Source organism: Ascidiella aspersa, chromosome 4, assembly GCF_963924565.1.
Source record: "Ascidiella aspersa chromosome 4, kaAscAspe10.2, whole genome shotgun sequence".
Lineage (NCBI taxonomy): Eukaryota > Metazoa > Chordata > Ascidiacea > Phlebobranchia > Ascidiidae > Ascidiella > Ascidiella aspersa.
In genome coordinates, this window is record NC_139450.1 from 11559526 (window position 1) to 11578784 (window position 19259).

Genomic DNA, 19259 nt, shown 5'->3' on the forward strand with positions numbered 1-19259 from the left:
AAATGTGCTTTATTTTTTCCGCCTACTGCGCTTCTTATTTATAAAAAATAAATAGTTTTACCAAATCGGTTATGTGTCGTTATTTATTTTATAGAAAAAAAAACGTCCAAAACTTTTTTGCAGGGTTTCTAATCGTAGATTTTTTACGGGCAACCTTAGCCTCGATACCTAGCGCCTACCTGCCTCCTGACATTTTTTGAAAGCAAGAAGGTTACAAATAAATAATTTTATTCTGTTATGTGCAATCAAGAAGCATAATTCCGTAATAAATATTTGACACATGTTTTTGCGTCCTAGTCAATGAGGTTGTCCCAGTAATAAGCATAACGTCTATTCAGGACTTGTATATATCGGGGCGTGCTGTAAGATTTTAAAGTACATGAACCAGTCGATACACCTATAGATAAAAATGATTGATCGTTTGCCACCCTGCGCAAACCATGCTGGCGTGCACTAGTGACGTGACTGCCGGGGCTCGGGAGTAGCTGCTTGTGGGACGTAGCAGGATGTTATTTCACAGCAGTTCCGATCGCCGTCTCTCTGCTTGGCGGACAAACAACAACGTTGAGCCCTTGGCCTAGCAAAAGCAACAAAACTATACCCGCGTCGCTTTCCATGCATCCGCCTTCACTTTTCCGAGTGCACTTGCCACTTCCCGACTAGTTTTCCGGGGACTCACGTTCCATCATAGGATCGGTCGACACACCCCACCCCATATCTATGTGCTTCTGTGCATTTTACCCATCAAATGCTCAATCAATTGCCAATTTTTTACGCCATGCAAAAAAAAATCAAGTGGATTTATGACCACGTTAGGTTTTGAAGGCCATGAAACCATCCCGTTAAGTTTGTCACGCAAAAAAGTAAACATGCAATGTTTTAAAAATTGTATCACAAATCAGTATGGTTGAGGGAAAACCAAAAGGAAAATCCTGCCCTGGCTGTCTAAACTTACAAAGCAACTCGCACGTGATAGGTCCGCAACATGTGTCTCAGTTGTTTTAATTTTTAATATACTCTCTGCTCACGAAATGCAGACTCAGCAAACACAGAACAGACATATTAGCAAAGTTATCTGTCAAACAAACAGCCCCAGCGAGTGATGTGATGGCGTCGGCGTTGTGTTCATTGCATCATACATTTTACACGCACCTGTGCTTGAGCGTTGGTGACATCCGAGTATCTTTTGGTCAAGTGCCCTGCCGGAGGAAGCCGCAACACTTTGCACATCCTAAACTTCCTCTGTGAAGGTCCATAAATTGAGCGTCCTCACGCCGTTTCAAATCAGATCATCTTGTTGTATTAATCAATAGGAAGATCAGACAACGAACGAACAAGGAAGATGAAGATTCTGCTGCTCCTTCTCGCATATGTTGCGGTAAGAAATAAAATTATATTATTGCGCTTTGACGTTTTTCGCTATTGCCTGTTGAAGGTCGCCGGCTGCACGGTGGTGAGTTTACACATAAACCCTAAAATTTTGGTAACCTATACAAGAAGAGTGGCTTGAATATAAACACATGATTTGTTTGTTTTGTTTTGTTATATTGTGGGAAATATTACAAAATATGCTTTTCTCTTTTACGATTTGCAGTTTGCGGCCTTGTCGGCTTCGAAATTGTTACTGCGCATACGTTAGTTGAACTCGGGAATCGATGTCTTAAGTTTTTTTGTTTTTGCACGAGCACAAATCAGATGAGACACTACTGCAACTTTGGTTTAAAACAAAAAAAGCTGTAAATCTTTTTTTCATTTTCAGGCGACGAACGCGTTCTATTACCGTAGTTACTACTACACGTACGGCTACCGGTACCCGACCAGAAGCTACTACAGCTACAATATCTACTTTGTCAAATCCTGGTGCACAGTCAGCTACTACTCGCCCATTCTCAAGCTCTACCCTGGCGACGATTGCAAAACCGAGGGTTGGGTCGGTAAGTAATTGTCACAAACAAAATATCCAAGTGTTGCAAAAAATATAGCGTATCGGACACTCCCAGACTTGCAGTCGTATTGTTTTTAATTTAATTCAGTAATTTTGATCCCTGGGCATTTATATCACTCAAGGCCAACAGCTGCAGGTCGAGTGAGGTTATTGTCCCATCATATGTTAAATCTTCCTATTTTTCTAAGCGACCAAAAACGATCATTTCTTAATCATTAGGAATAGAAAAATGTAGAATATTCTAAAACGTCCTTCGCTTTAACCTTGCAAAGCCTAAAGATAAATGTATCGCGCTTACCAAGCGGTGATTCCATCAATTGCATCTATTTTTTAAGCTAAAATAGGCTATTTTTTCACAAATGGGAGAATTTCGCACTTTAAACTTACTTTTCAGAAAAAGATGTCCCGGACGTTAAACTGGAAATGGAAAATCTGCTCAAAGAAAAACTTCTCGAAATCACCACCCAGATGACAAATAGGCGGGATACCGCTGTCGGTTATGTCGAATCGATCCACACGCAGTACAAGGCCTTGTATAAGAGCCGCATGACCACGTACTACCAGTATCTTATCGAGTGAGTGGCAAAAAAACTTTGTATCCTTGCAGGCAGTGTATATTAATGAATTTCTATTCACTTTTTATGCCAACTCAGCCCATAACTTAGTGCAGCCCAGCCCAGTCCTGCTATATGACGCCTGGCTTGTTTATGTTTGCTTCGAGAAATTACTTAGGGTCGACATGTTAATGTGAGGTAAAATTTGTCACATTCAGGCTGCAACACTTATTGATCTCTCCAAAACATATATTGTAACAGTTACCAATCTCTTAAAATTACGGAAAGCTGTTTAGTTAAAAAACTTCTTACTGTATTATATTTAAAATAAAAAACAAAATCGTTAGTTGCATGTTCGCTTGTTTGTTATGACTTTCAGCTGCAATGTTAAGCTCGCCCAACCTACAGAACACAAACGTATTTATGGTCTTCCTTTATTTTACGAAGCCGCGCTACAACGGAAACGGAAAAGACAGAAATTGCGGCAAAGAGGGACCTAGAAATTAAACAATACGACGATAAACTGGATGCCACCAAAACCCGATTTGAGGCCAACTACAATTTAAGAATTGAGTCGAAGCTCAACTTAGTCAAGGCTTTCCACGCCCAACTCTTGGGAAAGTAAGTAAAATCAAAAAGAGTGGTGCCCATCAAACGTTGTTTATCGCCTTCTGAAAAGCACCATAGGTTGTGAGCAGTGGTGGGATTCAGCCGGTTCACATCGGTTCTATAGGACCGCCTCGCGAAATTTTATGAGATCAGCAAACCGGTTAGTTAGCATGACTGGTTACTGTCAATAGAATTTTGCATCTTATCTGATACACCGATTTTTTATATCCAAATAGCTCATGTGTTCTTTTTTCTTAAAATGTGCAATGGTCAAGTTTAAACGTAACAGACATCCATTGTGTTAATTTTATAATTGTAGTAATTTTACTTTTGTGATTTTTTTTATCTGAAAATTAAACTGTTGCGTCTTAAGTACAAATAGTCATGGGAAGAACGATGGAACATGGAGTAACATTCTGTTCGTGCATCTACTTTTATTATTTGCGCGTTTTAACGTAACCACGATTTGCTCGTGTAACAGGGCCGAGCAATGTCTCATTTCGAGGAAGGCCAACATCGAAAAGTTTAAGCTGCAGCTGGACGCCTCGCTCAAGGCGTACGTCGACAGATACACCGCTCTCCACGCCGCTCGCGTTGCCAAGAAGGTGGCCTACTACAAGGCACTTCTTATCCGTGTCCACGGTAAGTACGGTCCTCTTTGCTGGGAAGGTAAATCGTTTCCGACCAGTCCTAACACTAAATTGTCTCAGGTGAATTAAAACCGTTCAATGTTATTTAAATAGTGGTTAATTTAACTTAACAATCGGTAACTAATATTTTGAATAATAATTTATTCTAATATTAATTTTACTAATTATATGCCTTATTTTTTTACAAGAATTTAGGATTTCTGTTTACGTTCTTCATATAGATGTTGAAAATGAATAGAGATATTTGAAAACTTTAAAAATGATACCTACTTCCGTATGGGCTTTGATATTCTTATTACGTCCTTGATATTGTTTTGTTGTTGATATATCTATATATATCCGTAAAAAACATTTAATCCGGAAACAGTGGCAAAAAGCCTTAACCCGGTTTATAAACTGTTAAGTTAACACTTTTGCATTGGTCATTGAATTGCAACTATTTCAAATCAATAGGTGACGAAGAATGGAAGAAAACAGAAACCCAGGCACTTGTGGACGCCTACAGCACTGCCGAGCTTGCAAAAAGCGAGGGCACCGACGGTTACCTGAAGAAAATAGAAGAGTACAAAGAAAAGCTGATCCAACGCTACTGCTGCGCTAGCCGCTGTGGTCTTTGCAACGGGTGCTACTACTACTACAAGAAGTATTATACCAGCTACAGGTAATTGGAAAACGACCTCTTTATTTGGAAAACCATCTGGTAATTTGGAAAACTAACTCTCTTGTTTGACAAGAATTGGTAATTGCCCTAACCTGACACAAAACGACGAAATTACTGAAGTTGCATTAATCCTCAACGTTTTAATGCTATGCTTTTCTTTTTAGTTACAGTCTCGGGAGTTGGTGGATATACAGACCGGTCACCAGTTACAGTACCTCCTGCTATTATAACTTCAAAGAAACTGCCCTTCCCCAATGGCGCACAGTCAAATACTCGGATTTGGTTACCTGTGATGTCGGTAAGGGTCTAACAAAACGTCATAATCTTATAGTTATTTTTTAGATGTGATTTTTAAATCGGTCTCTTTTCATTCTCGTTAATGTCAAATAAACACAAAAGTGCAGTTAGAAAAAACATGCAAATAAACCGCACGTTTTTAAGTATTCGGTCGAAATTAGCCAATGCCTGCCTGAAAACAATAATAATTTGGACTTAAATTTTCGTATGGTGTCTAACTTTTCTCCTTTATTTTCAGACGCCGTCAATGTACCAGAGGCCGACGCCGGCAATGAATTCACCAAAGCTTGTGACAAGGCTGTTGAAGATACAAGGGCGAGGTTTGCCACCTGGAAGGCTAAGTGGATGGACCATTGCAGCAGAATCGAGACCTACTACAAAACCCTTGTCGACTCAAGGCTTAACTGGGTTGTCAGATACTACACGCTTGTCTTTCAGGCCAGGTATTGACACCACTTTCATAAATGCATTTATAAACCGGCCAACTCGTATTCCGGTTGGTGCAATTTAAATTTGCCAATATTTCCAATAGTAGGATTTATGAACGATAAACTACAACCACTCCCGAGGTACCATGGCGAAACAAATGTGCCATGCAAAATGTCGGCGAATTAACTTTTAAGATCCGTATGACAAAATGTGTGACTTGGGTAGTCAAGTCAGTAGTGAAACACTGGCATAACGACTGGGTGCTTGTTTAGTTCAAAAAAATTTATACACTTATATCCAAGTTAAAGCAAAAGTTATTATCATCGCGTGAAAATTCCCTGCTTTCTCTAGGAAGTTTCGCCGAGTGGTTTCTTCTCGAATTGGAACACTCTACGCAATACTAATTAATTTTTGCAGGAACAACAGCCTAACCCTGAGCCCAGCGCAGGAGGCCTACATCGCATCGCTCAAATTACAAAATGAAGGCAGATGCATCGCTGCTTGTTCAACGTACAAGGCCAGTCTGGAGGCATCTTTGGCAACCGCCGAAGCTACTTTTGAAACCAATATCACTGCCTACAAAGAAAAGCTTGCAACCTTCCTGGATAGCTTTGTTGCTAAGTACAAGGAGTGTTTGGATGCTCGTACTAAAAAGATCGACGCATATAAGCTTGAGCTGGAGTCCGGTCAAGCCACTTTGAAAGCGACGCTGACTGCCCAACTCGAAGCAGTAAGAATAACTTTAGCATAAATACATAAGCATATAATAAACGGCTTAATAAACAGCATAATGTATAAGCATAATCAACAGAAAAAGACTTCGTAACTGTTTTTATTACTAAATAGTCTAGGTTCACGGTTTACTGGCGTGTTTGACTATTCGGTTCAAATTCACGCCGTCCTAAAAATGTGCGAACGGTCAAAGGACACACAAGATTGAAAAACTTAAGTTAAGCTAACCCTGTTGTTTTGCAGTACGTCACAGACAACAAGGCCGCCTATGAGAAAATGCTCAAGCACTTCCACGGCGAAGAGCTTCCCGCCGAAGCACAGACCATGCTGACTTGCTACGAGACGCTGCTGCAGGGAAAGAGCGACGAGGTTTCTACCGATTTCGACACTAACTACGCCGACATGATTCCCAAGCTCGTCATGCACATGGCTTGCACCGAAAAGTGCATTTCCCAGGCCGCCACTTCCTTCCCGGCCTACACGTTCAGCTACTATTACTTCTGGCGTTACACCTATCCCACCTACACCAGATACACCTACTTGCTTGGCTTCTACCAGTAAGTTAAAATTTCAAATTATTTTGTATTTTGTTTTTAATTACAAGTATAAATATTTAACTAATAATTTGTTTTCAGGCGATACCGCTACATCCGTGTCAGCTACCGATACAGCTCACGGCGATACGTTTTGCTGTACTAGACGTACAGCATTCGCCAAATCACCGGCCATCCAAACAAGGCACTCTCTGTTCCAATGTTTTGTAGTTTTTAGTTGTAGCGTCGCCAATAAAAGGCCGTGTGAAATACCAAGTTGTTATTTTTGCTTCTAAGTTTATCTGAGTATTTTAGCCAATTAAAGACCAAAAAGGTTACATGATGTAAAATGACTGATTAAGTTTCACAGAGAATAATGTAATATAGATTACCATAGATTTTTTTATGTAAAAATCAAGACTCGTTGTTATCAAAAACTATTAAACCAATTTGTTTATTGCCATACAGACGATTATTGATTAAATTGAGAATTTAAATATATCACAGCATTTTAATAGTTTTTTTTCGTTAAATTATACAAAAAATAATCGACGTAAGTAATAATGGTCCAACCCACTGATCTGGTCCAACCCTAGCAACTAAAAATATTCTTTGTTAAGGCTGGTTCGCACTAGATGCGTCTAGCGTTAACGTAAAACGTTTTTAAAAAAGCTTTCGGTTGTGGGAAAGTTGAACTATTTCAACTTTTACACTTTCGGTTACAAGCGAGGAAATTTGCCGTTAACGCTGGCAACGCGTTATGTGTGAACTGACTCTACGTCTACGAAAACCAATCACCTGTATCTCGTCGTTACTCATTGAAGTAATGATGCATAAATAATAATACTTGGATTTGATATGCCAAATGAAAAATGATAACTATTTGTTCATATGTACTCTAATTTTTCAAAATCTGATAACCAATCAAATTAACTTTGAAACACAGAATTCTATGAAACGCGCGAACGTTTAAAATTGTTCATGCGAAACTGGTCACGTGGTTAACAGTTGCAAAATGTAAACAGAGTTCAGTACGGTTTCATCCGTTTACAAAGTTTATACCGCTTTTAGCTGAAAGGGTTGCGCAAATATTCATTTAATTAAAGTGATATTATGTGAACTTTTTTAAGCGCTTATAAACTAAACACTTGGTTACAACCTTGTCATCGAAATATAATATCTAAACTGGGTTTCAATCCTTGTAAGTGTAGCTTAAGGCTCGACAAACATTTAATGTAATATAAAGGTCATACTAAACTTGAATTTTCAGTTTCTATTCTTTTCATTGAATAGCCTCCTGTAACGCTTGATTCTGTTAGTTAAGATGCAAGGGATATATGGTTTCCAGGTTAGAACGGCCTGCACTAGGGGATTTGTACTCGGCCGCGGTCATAGCCGGGCATTTCATGTAAAATCAACGTATAATGCGGTCAGCCGCGAAAAATAGCTCAAACGTGCAAAACTTTTGTCACACCAACAGTTTTGAAACTGGTATTGTGTGACCCAGGTTGGAAAGTTAAGCCCACACAGTTGCACTCTTCGCCACGGTCTTAGCTGCGCATTTTGTGTAAAATTGCCGTAAAATGCCATCTGCAAAGAAACATCACTCAAATGCGCAAAAATTTTGTTGCTTCTGGTTTCTCTATAGTATGTCATTTTCAGCCATGCAAGTTTTAGAAATAATGTTATTCCAGCTACCCAAATTTAAGCAGAAATTTTATTCCAGCCAAACATATTTAATAAACGCATTGTCCGCGTAATATTTTAAGTTTCAAATCCGGAGTGTGACCTGGCATTACAAGTTCAACAAGATGTACTAATTTTTTTCTTATCTATCCTTTTTTTATGTCAATAGGAATATAAGGCAAATGTATTGTGTGGACATCTGCTAACATAGGTCCAAAATATGGAGGTTTCACCTGAGGCTCAAGGTGTTGATCTTTTGTTTAAAAAGTTAGGTAAGTGTGTACCGTACCCTGTTTGTACCACCTGAATTTATGAAACACAATTAAAACCACCAGTAACGTGGAAGCTGTACAGTGAAACTTTAGAAGTGTTTAAAAAGTAATTTAAGGTATTGATTGTGTTCTACCATAGATCAGATTTTGTTAAAATAACCTTATGCATCTTACTGATATAAAAGTAACCTGCTCATTTGGAAAGTATGGCAGATCTCAACAAGATTGTGTGGGTGTACGGCTAAAAAAATCTTTCGACAGGGTACACCAATGGTCAAAAGTGCATCCCGCTTATGTACCTATAGTAAACCAGGGTGCATATTTTTTTATTTTTTGGGGTGCAGTTTGGGTCAGTTAAAAAACTTGTGAGTGTATTTGCCATACTTTCCACCATGGGAGAATCCTCACATTTTAATAGTAAGTGGTAAATACTTTCTTTATACAAGGCACAGTGGATATTTAATTGTTTAATTTTTAAGTAGTATATGTACTGTATCTTTGCAGGACATAACATTGCTGAAATTCGAACTCGGGCATTAGAAAGCATTTGGTCCAAACTGGAACATGGCTTGATTCATGATGCTGACTTAGTTCAAGAAAAACAGCTTATGATTCGGCTTCTGGAGTGGTTTAACTTCAATCCATCACCAAAGCAAGACCTGGTGTTACAACTTCTTGCTAGGCTGGTTAAAGTAAATGATACTTCAATAAAATAAAACTCTGCATTAGTTTTGGGAACTCTGTATTATTTTGTTTTTTATTTTAACTCTGTATTAGTTTTTTTTTATTTTGTTATGTGCAATCAAGAAGCATAATTCCGTAATAAATATTTGACACATGTTTTTGCGTCCTAGTCAATGAGGTTGTCCCAGTAATAAGCATAACGTCTATTTAGGACTTGTATATATCGGGGCGTGCTGAAAGATTTTAAAGTACATGAACCAGTCGATACACCTATAGATAAAAATGATTGATCGTTTGCCACCCTGCGCAAACCATGCTGGCGTGCACTAGTGACGTGACTGCCGGGGCTCGGGAGTAGCTGCTTGTGGGACGTAGCAGGATGTTATTTCACAGCAGTTCCGATCGCCGTCTCTCTGCTTGGTGGACAAACAACCACGTTGAGCCCTTGGCATCGCAAAAGCAACAAAACTATACCCGCGTCGCTTTCCATGCATCCGCCTTCACTTTTCCGAGTGCACTTGCCACTTCCCGACTAGTTTTGCGGGAACTCACGTTCCATCATAGGATCGGTCGACACACCCCACCCCATACCTATGAGCTTCTGTGCATTTTACCCATCAAATGCTCAATGAGTTGCAAATTTTTTACGCCATGCAAAAAAAAATCAAGTGGATTTATGACCACGTTTGGTTTTGAAGGCCATGAAACCATCCCGTTAAGTTTGTCACGCAAGAAAGTAAACATGCAATGTTTTAAAAATTGTATCACAAATCAGTATGGTTGAGGGAAAACCAAAAGGAAAATCCTGCCCTGGCTGCCTAAACTTACAAAGCAACTCGCACGTGATAGGTCCGCAACATGTATCTCAGTTGTTTTAATTTTTAATATACTCTCTGCTCACGAAATGCAGACTCAGCAAACACAGAACAGACATATTAGAAAAGTTATCTGTCAAACAAACAGCCCCAGCGAGTGATGTGATGGCGTCGGCGTTGTGTTCATTGCATCATACATTTACACGCACCTGTGCTTGAGCGTTGGTGACATCCGGGTATCTTTTGGTCAAGTGCCCTGCCGGAGGAAGCCGCAACACTTTGCACATCCTAAACTTCCTCTGTGAAGGTCCATAAATTGAGCGTCCTCACGCCGTTTCAAATCAGATCATCTTGTTGTATTAATCAATAGGAAGATCAGACAACGAACGAACAAGGAAGATGAAGATTCTGCTGCTCCTTCTCGCATATGTTGCGGTAAGAAATAAAATTATATTATTACGCTTTGACGTTTTTCGCTATTGCCTGTTGAAGGTCGCCGGCTGCACGGTGGTGAGTTTACACATAAACCCTAAAATTTTGGTAACCTATACAAGAAGAGTGGCTTGAATAAAACACATGATTTGTTTGTTTTTGTTTTGTTATATTGTGGGAAATATTACAAAATATGCTTTTCTCTTTTACGATTTGCAGTTTGCGGCCTTGTCGGCTTCGAAATTGTTACTGCGTATGCGTTAGTTGAACTCGGGAATCGATGTCTTAAGTTTTTTTGTTTTTGCACGAGCACAAATCAGATGAGACACTACTGCAACTTTTGCTTAAAACAAAAAAAGCTGTAAATCTTTTTTTCATTTTCAGGCGACGAACGCGTTCTATTACCGTAGTTACTACTACACGTACGGCTACCGGTACCCGACCAGAAGCTACTACAGCTACAATATCTACTTTGTCAAATCCTGGTGCACAGTCAGCTACTACTCGCCCATTCTCAAGCTCTACCCTGGCGACGATTGCAAAACCGAGGGTTGGGTCGGTAAGTAATTGTCACAAACAAAATATCCAAGTGTTGCAAAAAAATATAGCGTATCGGACACTCCCAGACTTGCAGTCGTATTGTTTTTCATTTAATTCAGTAATTTTGATCCCTGGGCATTTATATCACTCAAGGCCAACAGCTGCAGGTCGAGTGAGGTTATTATCCCGTCATATGTTAAATCTTCCTATTTTTCTAAGCGACCAAAAACGATCATTTCTTAATCATTAGGAATAGAAAAATGTAGAATATTCTAAAACGCTTTAACCTTCCAAAGCCTAAAGATAAATGTATCACGTTTACCAAGCGGTGATTCCGTTAATTGCATCTATTTTTCAAGCTAAAATAGGCTATTTTCTCACAAATGGGAGAATTTCGCATTTTCAAATTACTTTTCAGAAAAAGATGTCCCAGACGTCAAACTGGAAATGGAAAATCTGCTCAAAGAAAAACTTCTCGAAATCACCACCCAGATGACAAATAGGCGGGATACCGCTGTCGGTTATGTCGAATCGATCCACACGCAGTACAAGGCCTTGTATAAGAGCCGCATGACCACGTACTACCAGTACCTTATCGAGTGAGTGGCAAAAAAACTTTGTATCCTTGCAGGCAGTGTATATTAATGAATTTCTATTCACTTTTTATGCCAACTCAGCCCATAACTTAGTGCAGCCCAGCCCAGTCCTGCTATATGACGCCTGGCTTGTTTATGTTTGCTTCGAGAAATTACTTAGCGTCGACATGTTAATGTGAGGTAAAATTTGTCACATTCAGGCTGCAACACTTATTGATCTCTCCAAAACATAGATTGTAACAGTTACAATCTCTTAAAATTACGGAAAGCTGTTTAGTTAAAAAACTTCTCACTGTATTATATTTAAAATAAAAAACAAAATCGTTAGTTGCATGTTCGCTTGGTTGTTATGACTTTCAGCTGCAATGTTAAGCTCGTCCAACCTACAGAACACAAACGAATTTATGGTCTGCCTTTATTTTACGAAGCCGCGCTACAACGGAAACGGAAAAGACAGAAATTGCGGCAAAGAGGGACCTAGAAATCAAACAATACGACGATAAACTGGATGCCACCAAAACCCGATTCGAGACCAACTACAATTTGAGAATTGAGTCGAAGCTCAACTTAGTCAAGGCTTTCCACGCCCAGCTCTTGGGAAAGTAAGTAAAATCAAAAAGAGTGGTGCCCATCAAACGTTGTTTATCGCCTTCTGAAAAGCACCATAGGTTGTGAGCAGTGGTGGGATTCAGCCGGTTCACATCGGTTCTATAGGACCGCCTCGCGAAATTTTATGAGATCAGCAAACCGGTTAGTTAGCATGACTGGTTACTGTCAATAGAATTTTGCATCTTATCTGATACACCGATTTTTTATATCTAAATAGCTCATGTGTTCTTTTTTCTTAAAATGTACAATGGTCAAGTTTAAACGTAACAGACATCCATTGTGTTAATTTCATAATTGTAGTAATTTTTCTTTTGTGATTTTTTTTATCTGAAAATTAAACTGTTGCGTCTTAAGTACAAATAGTCATGGGAAGACGACTGCTGCTTTTAGTGTGAATGTTCGCAGTGATGTGATTCAGCCGGTTCGCACCAAACGATGGAACATGGAGTAACATTCTGTTTGTGCATCTACTTTTATTATTTGCGCGTTTTAACGTAACCACGATTTGCTCGTGTAACAGGGCCGAGCAATGTCTCATTTCGAGGAAGGCCAACATCGAAAAGTTTAAGCTGCAGCTGGACGCCTCGCTCAAGGCGTACGTCGACAGATACACCGCTCTCCACGCCGCTCGCGTTGCCAAGAAGGTGGCCTACTACAAGGCACTTCTTATCCGTGTCCACGGTAAGTACGGTCCTCTTTGCTGGGAAGGTAAATCGTTTCCGACCAGTCCTAACACTAAATTGTCTTAGGTGAATTAAAACCGTTCAATGTTATTTAAATAGTGGTTAATTTAACTTAACAATCGGTAACTAATCTTTTAAATAATAATTGATTCTAATATTAATTTTACTAATTATATGCCTTATTTTTTACAAGAATTTAGGATTTCTGTTTACGTTCTTCATATAGATGTTGAAAATGAATAGAGATATTTGAAAACTTTAAAAATGATACCTACTTCCGTATGGGCTTTGATATTCTTATTACGTCCTTGATATTATTTTGTTGTTGATATATCTGTATATATCCGTAAAAAACATTTAATCCGGAAACAGTGGCAAAAAGCCTTAACCCGGTTTATAAACTGTTAAGTTAACACTTTTGCATTGGTCATTGAATTGCAGCTATTTCAAATCAATAGGTGACGAAGAATGGAAGAAAACAGAAACCCAGGCACTTGTGGACGCCTACAGCACTGCCGAGCTTGCAAAAAGCGAGGGCACCGACGGTTACCTGAAGAAAATAGAAGAGTACAAAGAAAAGCTGATCCAACGCTACTGCTGCGCTAGCCGCTGTGGTCTTTGCAACGGGTGCTACTACTACTACAAGAAGTATTATACCAGCTACAGGTAATTGGAAAACGACCTCTTTATTTGGAAAACCATCTGGTAATTTGGAAAACTTACTCTCTTGTTTGACAAGAATTGGTAATTGCCCTAACCTGACACAAATAGACGAAATTACTGAAGTTGCATTAATCCTCAACTTTTTAATGCTATGCTTTTCTTTTTAGTTACAGTCTCGGGAGTTGGTGGATATACAGACCGGTCACCAGTTACAGTACCTCCTGCTATTATAACTTCAAAGAAACTGCCCTTCCCCAATGGCGCACAGTCAAATACTCGGATTTGGTTACCTGTGATGTCGGTAAGGGTCTAACAAAACGTCATAATCTTATAGTTATTTTTTAGATGTGATTTTTAAATCGGTCTCTTTTCATTCTCGTTAATGTCAAATAAACACAAAAGTGCAGTTAGAAAAACATGCAAATAAACCGCACGTTTTTAAGTATTCGGTCGAAATTAGCCAATGCCTGCCTGAAAACAATAATAATTTGGACTTAAATTTTCGTATGGTGTCTAACTTTTCTCCTTTATTTTCAGACGCCGTCAATGTACCAGCGGCCGACGCCGGCAATGAATTCACCAAAGCTTGTGACAAGGCTGTTGAAGATACAAGGGCGAGGTTTGCCACCTGGAAGGCTAAGTGGATGGACCATTGCAGCAGAATCGAGACCTACTACAAAACCCTTGTCGACTCAAGGCTTAACTGGGTTGTCAGATACTACACGCTTGTCTTTCAGGCCAGGTATTGACACCACTTTCATAAATGCATTTATCAACCGGCCAACTCGTATTCCGGTTGGTGCAATTTAAATTTGCCAATATTTCCAATAGTAGGATTTATGAACGATAAATTACAACCACTCCCGAGGTACCATGGCGAAACAAATGTGCCATGCAAAATGTCGGCGAATTAACTTTTAAGATCCGTATGACAAAACGTGTGACTTGGGTAGTCAAGTCAGTAGTGAAACACTGGCATAAAGACTGGGTGCTTGTTTAGTTCAAAAAAATTATACACTTATATCCAAGTTAAAGCAAAAGTTATTATCATCGCGTGAAAATTCCCTGCTTTCTCTCGGAAGTTTCGCCGAGTGGTTTCTTCTCGAATTGGAACACTCTACCCAATACTAATTAATTTTTGCAGGAACAACAGCCTAACCCTGAGCCCAGCGCAGGAGGCCTACATCGCATCGCTCAAATTACAAAATGAAGGCAGATGCATCGCTGCTTGTTCAACGTACAAGGCCAGTCTGGAGGCATCTTTGGCAACCGCCGAAGCTACTTTTGAAACCAATATCACTGCCTACAAAGAAAAGCTTGCAACCTTCCTGGATAGCTTTGTTGCTAAGTACAAGGAGTGTTTGGATGCTCGTACTAAAAAGATCGACGCATATAAGCTTGAGCTGGAGTCCGGTCAAGCCACTTTGAAAGCGACGCTGACTGCCCAACTCGAAGCAGTAAGAATAACTTTAGCATAAATACATAAGCATATAATAAACGGCTTAATAAACAGCATAATGTATAAGCATAATCAACAGAAAAAGACTTCGTAACTGTTTTTATTACTAAATAGTCTAGGTTCACGGTTTACTGGCGTGTTTGACTATTCGGTTCAAATTCACGCCGTCCTAAAAATGTGCGAACGGTCAAAGGACACACAAGATTGAAAAACTTAAGTTAAGCTAACCATGTTGTTTTGCAGTACGTCACAGACAACAAGGCCGCCTATGAGAAAATGCTCAAGCACTTCCACGGCGAAGAGCTTCCCGCCGAAGCACAGACCATGCTGACTTGCTACGAGACGCTGCTGCAGGGAAAGAGCGACGAGGTTTCTACCGATTTCGACACTAACTACGCCGACATGATTCCCAAGCTCGTCATGCACATGGCTTGCACCGAAAAGTGCATTTCCCAGGCCGCCACTTCCTTCCCGGCCTACACGTTCAGCTACTATTACTTCTGGCGTTACACCTATCCCACCTACACCAGATACACCTACTTGCTTGGCTTCTACCAGTAAGTTAAAATTTCAAATTATTTTGTATTTTGTTTTTAATTACAAGTATTAATATTTAACTAATGATTTGTTTTCAGGCGATACCGCTACATCCGTGTCAGCTACCGATACAGCTCACGGCGATACGTTTTGCTGTACTAGACGTACAGCATTCGCCAAATCACCGGCCATCCAAACAAGGCACTCTCTGTGCCAATGTTTTGTAGTTTTTAGTTGTAGCGTCGCCAATAAAAGGCTGTGTGAAATTCCAAGTTGTTATTTTTGCTTCTAAGTTTATCTGAGTATTTTAGCCAATTAAAGACCAAAAAGGTTACATGATGTAAAATGACTGATTAAGTTTCACAGAGAATAATGTAATATAGATTACCATAGAATTTTTTATGTAAAAATCAAGACTCGTTGTTATCAAAAACTATTAAACCAATTTGTTTATTGCCATACAGACGATTATTGATTAAATTGAGAATTTAAATATATCACAGCATTTTAATAGTTTTTTTTTTCGTTAAATTATACAAAAAATAATCGACGTAAGTAATACGGTGGGTGAAACTTTATTCACGGCCTTACCTCTTTGTGTATTACCGCGACAATACGATGAAATACGATTTGGAGAATATTGGAAACATCGTATTTGGAGAATATTTGCTATTTGCACCTGTTCTGTATGTTACTCCAATCCAACATATCTACACACAATTATAAGTTGTGTATAATAATATAATAACTTATGGCTTTGAAGCGAAGGGGGTTCAAATATGGCGTAGATTTTGGCAAATGATCGAAACATACATTTGATCAATCAAAATTTACGTAGATAATGCTTACGGCCATGTTATTACATTTTGGTCAGCTAGCATGTTTAAAAAGTCAATATTTTCATTCTCTCTAAATGATTTAACGTCTATGGTTTGCTATACTTTTTCCAACTTTTACTGTGTAAATTTTTACCATGCCTTGGTCTGAGCAATCACTGTTGAAACAGAGTTTAAATCTGTAGTTTTGAGCAATATGCAAACACGTTTATGTGCCTAATAAGCCACGTTTTATATTGAAAGTTTTGCCAATTTAAATCCAATAAACGCAAGATTTATAAATAATAATACTTGAATTTGATATGCCAAATGAAAAATGATAACTATTTGTTCATATGTACTCTAATTTTTCAAAATCTGATAACCAATCAAATGAACTTTGAAACACGGAATTCTATGAAACGCGCGAACGTTTAAAATTGTTCATGCGAAACTGGTCACGTGGTTAACAGTTGCAAAATGTAAACAGAGTTCAGTACGGTTTCATCCGTTTACAAAGTTTATACCGCTTTTAGCTGAAAGGGTTGCGCAAATATTCATTTAATTAAAGTGATATTATGTGAACTTTTTTAAGCGCTTATAAACTAAACACTTGGTTACAACCTTGTCATCGAAAAATAATATCTAAACTGGGTTTCAATCCTTGTAAGTGTAGCTTAAGGCTCGACAAACATTTAATGTAATATAAAGGTCATACTAAACTTGAATTTTCAGTTTCTATTCTTTTCATTGAATAGCCTCCTGTAACGCTTGATTCTGTTTCTATTCTTTTCATTGAATAGCCTTCTGTAACGCTTGATTCTGTTTCTATTCTTTTCATTGAATAGCCTCCTGTAACGCTTGATTCTGTTAGTTAAGATGCAAGGGATATATGGTTTCCAGGTTAGAACGGCCTGCAGTGCACTAGGGGATTTGTACTCGGCCGCGGTCATAGCCGGGCATTTCATGTAAAATCAACGTAAAATGCGGTCAGCCGCGAAAAATAGCTCAAACGTGCAAAACTTTTGTCACACTAACAGTTTTGAAACTGGTATTGTGTGACCCAGGTTGGAAAGTTTAACCCACACAGTTGCACTCTTCGCCACGGTCTTAGCTGCGCATTTTGTGTAAAATTGCCGTAAAATGCCATCTGCAAAGAAACATCAAAATTTTGTTGCTTCTGGTTTTCTCTATAGTATGTTATTTTCAGCCATGCAAGTTTTAGAAATAACGTTATTCCAGCTACCCAAATTTAAGCAGAAATTTTATTCCAGCCAAACATATTTAATAAATGCATTGTCTGCATAATATTTTAAGTTTCAAATCCGGAGTGTGACCTGGCATTTCAACTTCAACAAGATGTACTAATTTTTTTCTTATCTATCCCTCTTTTTATGTCAATAGGAATATAAGGCAAATGTATTGTGTGGACATCTGCTAACATAGGTCCAAAATATGGAGGTTTCACCTGAGGCTCAAGGTGTTGATCTTTTGTTTAAAAAGTTAGGTAAGTGTGTACCGTACCCTGTTTGTACCACCTGAATTTATGAAACACAATTAAAACACCAGTAACGTGGAAGCTGTACAGTGAATCTTTAGAAGTGTTTAAAAAGTAATTTAAGGTATTGATCGTGTTCTACCATAGATCAGATTTTGTTAAAATAAACCTCTGCATCTTACTGATATAAAAGTAACCTGCTCATTTGGAAAGTATGGCAGATCTCAACAAGATTGTGTGGGTGTACAGCTGAAGAAATCTGTTCGACAGGGTACACCAATGGTCAAAAGTGTTTCCCGCTTATGTACCTATAGTAAACCAGGGTGCATATTTTTTTTATTTTTTGGGGTGAAGTTTGGGTCAGTTAAAAAACTTGTGAGTGTATTTGCCATACTTTCCACCATGGGAGAATCCTCACATTTTAATAGTAAGTGGTAAAAGCTTCCTTTATACAAGGCACAGTGATATTTAATTGTTTAATTTTTAAGTAGTATATGTACTGTATCTTCGCAGGACATAACATTGCTGAAATTCGAACTCGGGCATTAGAAAGCATTTGGTCCAAACTGGAACATGGCTTGATTCATGATGCTGACTTAGTTCAAGAAAAACAGCTTATGATTCGGCTTCTGGAGTGGTTTAACTTCAATCCATCACCAAAGCAAGACCTGGTGTTACAACTTCTTGCTAGGCTGGTTAAAGTAAATGATACTTCAATAAAATAAAACTCCGTATTAGTTTTGGGCAAAAAAATTATCCAGAGCATAAAAAATTCATGCCTGAAGGAAAGTATTGTCAAATATAGATAGAACTTGTAGTCTTAAATTGCCAAATTCTATTTCACTGTGATTCCTGTGTGATTTTAAAACATTGGTTATTTGTATGTAAGTCGGTCCCGCAATTCCCGCTTCTCTGGTCTAATGTACACTTTTGATAATGTGTATAACAATTTAGATCTGTTTGCAAAAAAAGGTATTTAAAAAAATTGCTTAAATGCTTATTAACAGGCTGAGAGAATCTTGCCAGCTTTCTGGTGACAAGCGTTTTTGGCCTACATTTTTTTTTTTAATGTTTCAACCTTTCCATGTTTAGGCAATGAACAAGGCTATTACGAATTAAATTAGTTAAAAAAGTGTAAAATTTATTGTGGCATAAACAAATACATATAAAAGGGGCATCCTAAAGTAGAACTTTAAAAATTAAATTTTTTTTTTCACCAATTTCTTCGGTTTTCTGGCTCATTCTTCGGCTGACATAGTCGCCAAGCCGCCAGCATTCTGCCATACTGCTTATTAACATAAATCATGTCATTATTCTGTTCTTATATGCAGCATTCTTCAGCTTGTGATTTGCTGGTTTCTGTTGGGGCTGTCACATTTCTGTCTCAGTTAAGAACAGATGCAGACTCGGACTTCAGACCACAAATCGATGTTATTATAGACAAGCTCCTTCACGTTACTGACCGTGACTTGCTTCAGGCTCGAACTTTGCCTCGTCGCTGTGTGTATGGAAAATCTAATTATGAAACTGGTAAATGTTTAGTTTCATCAATTAGAAAAA

The 19259-nt window shown here is 38.6% G+C and overlaps 4 protein-coding genes across 4 annotated transcripts in view; all 4 read left to right on the forward strand.

The window, feature by feature from the left end:
- Positions 1 to 1310: 1310 nt before the first annotated feature.
- LOC146147851 (uncharacterized) lies at positions 1311 to 6655 on the forward strand. The gene is made up of 11 exons (XM_083388342.1): positions 1311 to 1378; positions 1760 to 1934; positions 2340 to 2520; positions 2947 to 3120; positions 3590 to 3750; positions 4212 to 4419; positions 4584 to 4717; positions 4955 to 5159; positions 5563 to 5875; positions 6121 to 6434; positions 6513 to 6655. Exons 1-11 carry the CDS (start codon positions 1343 to 1345, stop codon positions 6574 to 6576), a joined length of 1965 nt encoding a protein of 654 aa, XP_083244468.1. The 5' UTR covers positions 1311 to 1342; the 3' UTR covers positions 6577 to 6655.
- A 1613-nt stretch (positions 6656 to 8268) lies between these two features.
- LOC146147852 (rotatin-like) lies at positions 8269 to 10028 on the forward strand. The gene is made up of 3 exons (XM_083387949.1): positions 8269 to 8368; positions 8873 to 9060; positions 9963 to 10028. Exons 1-3 carry the CDS (start codon positions 8317 to 8319, stop codon positions 10026 to 10028), a joined length of 306 nt encoding a protein of 101 aa, XP_083244075.1. The 5' UTR covers positions 8269 to 8316.
- A 214-nt stretch (positions 10029 to 10242) lies between these two features.
- On the forward strand, positions 10243 to 15621 carry LOC146147853 (uncharacterized). The gene is made up of 11 exons (XM_083388343.1): positions 10243 to 10302; positions 10684 to 10858; positions 11258 to 11438; positions 11864 to 12037; positions 12565 to 12725; positions 13186 to 13393; positions 13558 to 13691; positions 13928 to 14132; positions 14535 to 14847; positions 15093 to 15406; positions 15485 to 15621. The coding sequence occupies exons 1-11, from the start codon at positions 10267 to 10269 to the stop codon at positions 15546 to 15548; spliced, it is 1965 nt and encodes a 654-aa protein (XP_083244469.1). The 5' UTR covers positions 10243 to 10266; the 3' UTR covers positions 15549 to 15621.
- A 1983-nt stretch (positions 15622 to 17604) lies between these two features.
- The window catches only part of LOC146147854 (rotatin-like), a 29729-nt gene continuing 28074 nt past the window's right edge, over positions 17605 to 19259 (forward strand). Inside the window, exons 1-3 of the mRNA XM_083387171.1 lie at positions 17605 to 17708; positions 18213 to 18400; positions 19031 to 19229. Of these exons, the coding sequence (XP_083243297.1) occupies positions 17657 to 17708; positions 18213 to 18400; positions 19031 to 19229 (439 nt within the window). The 5' untranslated portion in view covers positions 17605 to 17656. The remainder of the gene's footprint in view (positions 17709 to 18212; positions 18401 to 19030; positions 19230 to 19259) is intronic.